Source organism: Cetorhinus maximus, chromosome 4 (genome assembly GCF_964194155.1).
Source record: "Cetorhinus maximus chromosome 4, sCetMax3.hap1.1, whole genome shotgun sequence".
Taxonomy (NCBI): domain Eukaryota; kingdom Metazoa; phylum Chordata; class Chondrichthyes; order Lamniformes; family Cetorhinidae; genus Cetorhinus; species Cetorhinus maximus.
In genome coordinates this window covers 177,974,552-177,983,146 of record NC_135882.1, presented here as the reverse complement: position 1 = coordinate 177,983,146, position 8,595 = coordinate 177,974,552, and the positions used below count along the sequence as shown (strand labels likewise).

The following is an 8,595-nucleotide window of genomic DNA, read 5'->3' as shown; positions in this document are numbered from 1 at the left end:
TCTCTCTCTCTCACACCTGTATCCCCGCCTCTCTCTCTCTCTCTCACACCTGTATCCCCGCCTCTCTCTCTCACACCTGTATCTCTCTCTCTCTCTCTATTTCTCTCTCACACCTGTATCTCTCTCTCTCTATTTCTCTCTCACACCTGTATCTCTCTCTCTTTCTATTTCTCTCTCACATCTGTATCTCTCTCTATTTCTCTCTCACACCTGTATCCCTCTCTCTCTATAACAGCCCAACACAAATGAAAATTCTCACTACTGACGTCATACAGATACGACCTCTGACCTCCATTTGACCTCACCGTCACAGAAATAAATTAAAACAAAGCACCGTCATCTAGCCTTCTTCCTGGACTTACACCACGTTCACTGGCGTGAACTGGGCTTAAAAACAAACCCCGGCAATAAAAATAATTAAATTAAAAACAAACCGTCCGCGCTGTGGATTGTGGGTGATATTAAAGATGGCGCTTCCCGCGTTGCTGGGGAAACGGAGCTGAGCAGAGTCCAGCGAGAATTGATCCCGGCTCCCCCTCTGTTAATTTTATCTGCGATGCTTCACCTGTGTTTGAGGAGCGGTGTGAAGGCCCGGGGATTTTTCCCCATCCGTTCCGTGTATGCTCGGTCCCGAACCGGCGGGACGGTCAGCGAAGACAGCGGCAGGTAGGCGAAGCCGGGCCCGCGGGCATCGTGGGACTCGTAGTTTTGCCGCCGCGCCGGAAGTGTTCAATTCAATGGAAGGCGCGGTGGGCGGGAACTACAACTCCCAGCCGCCACTGCGGCCAGCCTTTGCTCCCAGGAAGTGGGCATCGGAATCAAATGAGGGGCAGCACCAGATTACAAATCAGATCGGTGCGGGGGCACCAGATTACAAATCAGATCGGTGCGGGGGCACCAGATCACTGTGGGAGTGCCAGATCCGAAATCAGATTACTGTCAGATCCCAAATTAGGTCAATGTTGCAGCACCAGATTCCAAACCTGATCATCACAATAACACCAAATCCCAAAGTAGATCAAAATAGCAGCACCAGATCCTAAACCTGATGAACATGAGAGAAGATCTCAAAGCAAGTCAATGTAGCAGCATCAGTATCAGATCAGGTCAACATGGCAGAACCAGATCCAAAACTAGAAAAACATAGCAAAGTAGGATCCCAAGCTAGGTCAATGTGGCAGAACCAGATCCTAAATCAGATCAATATGTTAACCCCTGATCCTAAGCGATTCCACATCCAACGCATCAAATCTAACCTCTGCAGTCGTGCTACACCCAGTCGTGAATCGTGGAAGAGGAGGCTCCACAAATATCTCCATCCTCGATGGGGGAGCCCAGCACATCAGTGCAAAAGATAAGGCTGAAGCATTTGCTACAATCTTCAGCCAGAAGTGCCAAGTAGCTGATCCACCTCGGCCTCCTCCAGAGGTCCCCAGCATCACAGATACCAGTCTTCAGCCAATTTGAGTCACTCTACATGATATCAAGAAACGGCTGAAGGCACTGGATACTGCAAAGGCAATGGTCCCTGACAATATTCCGGCAATGGTACTGAAGACTTGTGCTCCAGAACTTGCCGCACCCCTAGCCAAGCTGTTCCAGCACAGCTACAATACTGGCATCAACCTGGCAATGTGGAAAATTGCCCAGGTATGTCCTGTACACAAAAAGAAGGACAAATCCAACATGGCCAATTACCACCCCATCAGTCTACTCTCAATCATCAGTAAAACACTGAAGCAGTCATCAACAGTGCTATCAAGCGGCACTTGCTTAGCAATAACCAGCTCACTGACGCTCAGTTTGGGAATCAGGGAAAACTCTCTGGTTAGAGTCATACCTAGCACAAAGGAAGATGGTTGTGGTTGTTGGAGGTCCATCATCTCAGTTCCAGGACATCACTGCAGGAGTTCCTCAAGGCAGTGTCCTTGGCCCAACCATCTTCAGCTGCTTCATCATTGACCTTTCTTCCATCATAAAGTCAGAAGTGGGGATGTTCACTGATGATTGCACGATGTTCAGCACCATTCCCGACTCCTCAGATACTGAAGCAGTCCATGTCCAAATGCAGCAAGACCTGGACAATATCTAGGCTTGGGCTGACAAGTGGCGAGTAACATTCACGCCACACAAGTGCCAGGCAATGACCATCTCCAACAAGAGAGAATCTAACCATTGCCCCTTGACAGTCACTGGCATTACCATCACTGAAACCCCCACTATCAACATCCTGGGGGTTACCATTGACCAGAAACTGAACTGGACTAGCCTTATAAATACTGTGGCTACAAGAGCAGGTCAGAGGCTAGGAATCCTGCGGTGACTAACTCACCTCCTGACTCCCCGAAGCCTGTCCGCCCTCTACAAGGCACAAGTCAGGAGTGTGATGGAATATTCTCCATTTGCCTGGATGAGATCAGCACCACCAACTCAAGAAGCTTGACACCGTCCAGAGCAAAGCAACCCCGCTTGATTGGCACCACATCCACAAACAATTCATTCCCTCCACCACCGACACACGGTGGCAGCAGTGTGTACCATCTACAAGATGCCCACATCCCTGAATGAATAAATTTAAAAAATCTTCGGGTGAAGGTGTGGATATTTGGACCCGGACATGTGGATTTAATTTACTCCTAATAAAGCCATCCTGAATTTCAAATACCCATTACACATTCATATGTTTATATTTATAATGAAAACTGCATTTTTATAAACTCAGCATGCTGGAACAACTCTCTCTCCCTGGTGGTGAGATTATTGTGCTGCATATGGTGAAAGTGTATATTTACAGCATGATGTTTATATTAGCATTTTTCATGGAAATGTTGATGTCCATACCTGGTCTGGCCTATATGTCAGTCTAGACCCACACCCTCATAGTTACTTTTAAATACTCTTGAAGTGGCCTAGCAAATCCACTCAGTTGAATTAAATGGCTGCAAAGGAACAAAAGAATAAGTCCGGACGGACCGCCCAGTATCGACCAAGGCGCTCGATTCGAACACAACAAAGGCGTATCCAATACAGCTAACCCTGTAAAGTCCTCCTTGCTAATATCTGGAGGCTTGTGCCAAAGACCTCTTCAGCTCTGAAGAAGTCATATGGACCCAACGTTAGCTGTTTCTCTCTCCACAAATGCTGCCAAACCTGCTAAGTTTTTCCAGCATTTCCTGTTTTTATTTCAGATTTCCAGCATCTGCAGCGTTTTGCTTTTATCCCATGAAATATCGTCTCAGGTTAAACATGGATAAGGAATCTGGCTGCTGATCATCATCTACTGCAGCTGATGAATCAGTTCTCCATGTTGAACATCACTTGGAGGAAGCACTGAGGGTGGCAAGGGCATAGAATGTACTCTGGGTGGGTGTCATCAATGTCCATCACCGAGAGTGGTTCGGTAGCAGCACCAATGACTGAGCTGGCTGAGTCCTAAACAAGACGTTTTCCAAACTGGGCCTGTGACAGGTAGTGAGAACCGATGAGAGGGAGAAACATGTTTGATCACATTCTCACCAATCTACCTATCACCAGTGCATCAGCTCATGATGGCATTGGCAGGAGTGATCGCTGCAGAGTTCATGTAGAGATGAAATCCTTTCTACACACTAGGAACACTCTCTAACATGTCTTGTAACATTACTGCTGTGTTAAGCAGGATAAATTAAGGACAGATTAGCAGTGATGCTGTGAGTATCCAGTAGCAGCAGAATTCTATTATTACCTCTCACCTTATGCTCTGGCATTTTTTTTAATTCACTCATGGGATGTGGGCATTGTTGGCTGGGCCAGCATTTATTGTCCATTCCTAATTGCCCTTGAGAAGATGTTGGTGAGCTGCCTTCTTGAACTGCTGCAGTCCATGTGGCATAGGTCCACCCACCATGAAGTTAGGGAGGGAGTTCCAGGATTTTTACTCAGCAACAATAAAGGAATGGTGAGTGACTTGAAGGGGAACTTGCAGTTGGTGATTTTTCCTATGTATCTGCTGCTCTTGTCCTTCTAGATGGTAGCAGTCGTGAGTTTGGATGGTGCTGTCTAAGGAGCTTTGGGGAGTTCCTGCAGTGCATCTTGTAGATGGTACATACTGCTACCACTGGTTGCTGGTGGTGGAGGGAGTGAATGTTTGTGGATCTGGCGCTAATCAAGTGGGCTGCTTTGTCCTGGATGGTGTCAAGCTTCTTGAGTGTTGTGGGACCTGCACTCATCCAGGCAAGTGGGGAGTATTCCATCACACTCCTGACTTGTGCCTTGTGCACAGTGGACAGGCTTTGGGGAGTCAGGAGGTGAATTGCTCATCGCACAATTCCTAGCCTCTGTTCTTGTAGCCACAGTATTTATATGGCTAGTCCAGTTCAGTTTCTGGTCAATGGTAACCCTCAGGATGTCGATAGTGGGGGATTCAGCGAAGGTAATGCTATTGAACATCAAGGGGCAATGGTTAGATTCTCTCTTATTGGAGATGGTCATTGCCTGGCACTTGTGTGGCGTGAATGTTACTTGCTATTTGGCATCCCAAGCCTGGGTAATGTCCAGGTCTTGCTGCATTTGGACATTTTTTTTTAAACTATGTATATCATCATGGCTAATTTATTAATTTTTTTTTTAAAAAGCTGGACAAATGCTTTAAAATGACTAAAGCCATGGCTAGCTATGACTCACACAAATGGAACTTCCTGGCACTCAGAACAGCTGCCATCTTGTTATCTCTGAAGAGACACTAATGATCCCTGTGACTTCAGAGATCAAATCCAACGGAGTTGTACAAAGTCCATTTATATTTCTAAAACCAAGACCTGACCAATGGAGACCACCAGTCTCCAAGGACAAAGGACCCTGAAAGCTTGTCTGAAATCAGTAATGGATGAAACATTACCAATCTCAAGAATCCAGACTAAGGAATGTACATCCTTTGTCCAAGCCAAAGTAGAGAGGTGGGAGTCACATGACCCAAACCCCTCCACCAACCATCTCCCCCCAAGCTGATGGAACCTGTAATATTGCCTAGTGGAGCTACAAACCTCAGACTGCCATCTTTCATCTGGCAAACAGCAGTTCAGAACGAAGGCTTGGTCCAGGTGAATGCCTGGCCCCCATCTACACTGTTTCTGCTGTAACATCTGTAACCAGCTCCTACAAGACAAATTCATCTCTACGTGCCCATCTCATCATGGAAGTCATCTCTACTGGAAAAGTGGATTATCCAGTGTTAGTTTCAGCCTGCTGACCTCTGTGAAAGAATCCACTATTGAACTTTTGATTCATGACTGTGGACTCAAATGAAAAAATAATTCTTATTTTCTTTGTGGTCTTTGCCCTGTGTGTCTTTCTTTTCTTTATCCCTCTCTTACTGTATGAATGCAAAAAGTGGCGGGGGGTGGGTGTGGATGCAAATCCTTTAGTTGTGTTTTCAGTGTGTGTAAAATAAACTCACCCTCTGATTTTACCCTATCTCGAATTCGCTGTGGAGTTGTTAAAGTTGGAGTTGGAGTGTTGGATCACACCAAAACTGGGGGACTGGGGAAAATACCCCACCGTGTATGAAGGGGGAAATCAAAATCAAAACACCTTTCTGTTTATGGATGGGTGGTGAGAGGAGAAATCAGGACTGTTTAAATTAACCTCCCTCTTGTCCATAACACCACTATGAACATCAACCCTAACAGTCAACCCCGGTTCAATGAAGAGTATGCAAGGAACAGCACCATGCATATCTTAAACTGAGGTGCCAACCTGGTTAAGCTACAACACCAGACTACATGGATGCTAAACAGTGGAAGCAGCATGCTCTAAACAGAACTAAGAGATCCCACAGCCAATGGATCAGTTTAAAGCTCTGCAGTCCCACCACAACAAGTTGCGAATGGTGGTGGACAGTTAAACAGCTAATGGAAGGGGGAACATACTCATCTTTAATGATGGCAGAACCCAACATGTGAGTGCAAAAGACAAAGCTGTGGGCAGCCTGTGGTGTACCTACATCACATGGAGAACATTGTTCAAGAAGGCAGCTCACCACCACTTTCTCCAGGGCAATCAGGGATGAACAACAAATGCTGGCCTTGTCAGCGATGCTCACATCCCAATAACAAATTTTAAAAATGGTCTACAACCATCTTCAGCCAGAAGTTCAGAATGGATGACCCATCCCAGCCTCCTGTTAGATCAAGAAAATGGCTGCGTGCACCCGATATTGATGTGAGTGCACTGGACCCAGTAAAGGCTATGGGTCCCAGTTCCGCAACATCCTGGCTGTCGTGTTGAAGGCCTGTTCTCCAGAACCAGCAATGCCTCTAGCCAAGCTGGTCCAGTACAGCTATGCTACCACCTACCTGAGAGTGTGCAAAATCGCCTAGATATGTCCTCTCCACAAAAAGCAGGAAAAATCCAATACTGCCAATTACTGCCCATCAGCCTACTCTCAACTATCAGCAAAGTGATTGAAGGAGTTGTTAACAGTGCTCTCAAGCAACACTTACTAACCAGTAAGCTGCTCACTGATGCTCAGTTTGGGTTCAGCCAGAACCACTCAGATCCAGACCTTATTACAGCCTTGGTCCAACCTTGGACAAAAGAGCTGAACTGCAGAGGTGAGGTGAGAGTGACTGCCCTTGACATCAAGGCAGCATTTTACTGACTGTGGCATCAGGGAGCCCTAGCAAAACTGGAGTCAATGGGAATCAGGGAAAAAACTCTCCTCTGGTTGGAGCCATACCTAGCACAATGGAAGGTGATTGTGGAAGTTAGTCATCACAGGCCGAAGAAATCGCTGCAGGAGTTGAGGAACTGGGGCTGTGGCGAGGGCCCAGGGAAGCTGGGTTTGAGGGACATGGTGAGGAGGTGGGACTGTGGGAGGGGCACGTTAAGGAGAGGTTTGAGCGGAATGGTGCGGAAATGGAGATGTGAGGGGGGGGGCATGATGTGGAGCTGGGTCTGTTGGGGGGCCACGGTGAGGAGGTGAGGCTGAGATTACTCTCCAAATTGGCAGCGTCGTTCAACCTGCATTGTTTTTTCTTTAACTGAACTTGTTGATGTTTCAGTTGTCAATTCTGTCTCTTTGCAGGCTCTGCCTGAGCTGGGGCCAGCGATGCTGGAGACATCCTATAGGTATGAAGGCCTCAGAATGCAGTTTCTTCTTCCAGCTGTTGAACGAATCAGGAAACTGCATCAGACAGCGAGTGTGTGGCTGGCTGCAGGGCCCAGTGAGGACTCGTAGTGCCTTCCTGTTGGTGGCCACGCCTGGGCTAATAACCCTAGGACTGAGACTCCATAGCAACAAAGCTCATTGTGAAGAGAGCCACAGGTGTAAAGTTCAAAAGCCCAAGAAGGCTACACCCAAATTTAACTGGAAGGAGTTTTGGAAGTTCCTTCGTCCTGAACTCACCGCGTTGATTTGGGCGGTAATCGTAAGTAACTGTACTCCAGGATCAGCTGACCAAATGTGTCTGGGTTGTTTTGAGGTCTAGTTCCTGTGCCCTCTCTGTCATAAAAATATAATAATTTTCATAATGTTATTGGGATTTATTGTAAAGTAGGAATAGTGGGGTCTGGATAGTCTGTGTGTGTCTATGTGTGTGTGTGGGACTTAATTGAATTAAAGACAGCTGGCCTGAAGGCTTTGATGTATCAGAAGAGAAGGTAGGTTTGAAATGCTAAATAAGTAAACATGGCTGAAGTTTTAGAATGTGAGATGTAAAGGAAAATTTGTATTTTTAGATAAACCAGAGAGGGTGAAATGTTACACTTAGCCAGACAAAGCCAAACAGTGTGTTTATTTTTCCAAAAGCCTACTGGTAAAATTGGTACTATGAAAGATTTTTATTATCAGAAAGGTAAAGCCCAAAGACATATTGAAACAATGGGATTTACATTAAAAAAGGAGATGCATGTGTAAAGGAGAGATTGAGCAGTTTAGGCCTGTACTCGCTAGAGTTTAGAAGGATGAGAGGAGATCTAATTGAGGTACAGAAGATGCTAAAGGTGTTAGACAAAGTAGACGTGGAGCGGATGTTTCCTCTTGTGGGGCATTCTAGAACGAGAGGCCATAGTTTTAGGCTAAGGGTTGGTAGATTTAAATCAGAGATGAGGAGGAATCACTTTTCTCAAAGGGTCGTGAATCTGTGGAATTCACTACCTCAGAGTGCAGTGGATGCCGGGACATTGAATAAATTTAAGGAGGAGATAGACAGATTTTAACGGGTTGAAAGGTTATGGGGAGAGGGTGGGAAATTGGAGTTGAGGCCGAAATGAGATCAGCCATGATTGTATTGAATGGCGGGGCAGGCTCGAGGGGCTGAATTGCCTACTCCTGCTCCTAGTTCTTATGTTCTTATGAGGTTATGTGTAAGGAAAGAAGGCATTCTAAGATCTAACAAGTGTGAAAAGCCTCCAGCCTCTATGTACTAAGCTGCTGCCTGTAGGAACTGAAGCTAAGAGAATTCACCATGAATATCCCTGTCTGGGGTATCGTGTGCTTTGCCTGGGTCTGTTAAAATCTTTTTTGTTTTTATTGTTGCCTTAATGGGGGTGTAACTGGGATTTAGATTAATTAGGGGAGCTAGGAGTTATCATAGTAGTAATTTGTAGACCTATGTA

At 46.1% G+C, this 8,595-nt stretch overlaps 1 protein-coding gene across 2 annotated transcripts in view; it reads left to right on the top strand.

Annotated features, from left to right (window-relative positions):
• Positions 1-312: 312 nt before the first annotated feature.
• The window catches only part of LOC144680071 (mitochondrial potassium channel ATP-binding subunit-like), a 99,936-nt gene continuing 91,653 nt past the window's right edge, over positions 313-8,595 (top strand). The window contains exons 1-2 of one of the 2 annotated variants that reach the window (XM_078541221.1): positions 313-666; positions 7,064-7,406. In XM_078541221.1, the coding sequence (XP_078397347.1) occupies positions 557-666; positions 7,064-7,406 (453 nt within the window). In that variant the 5' untranslated portion in view covers positions 313-556. The remainder of the gene's footprint in view (positions 667-7,063; positions 7,407-8,595) is intronic. The other variant, XM_078541220.1, reaches the window with a different exon arrangement.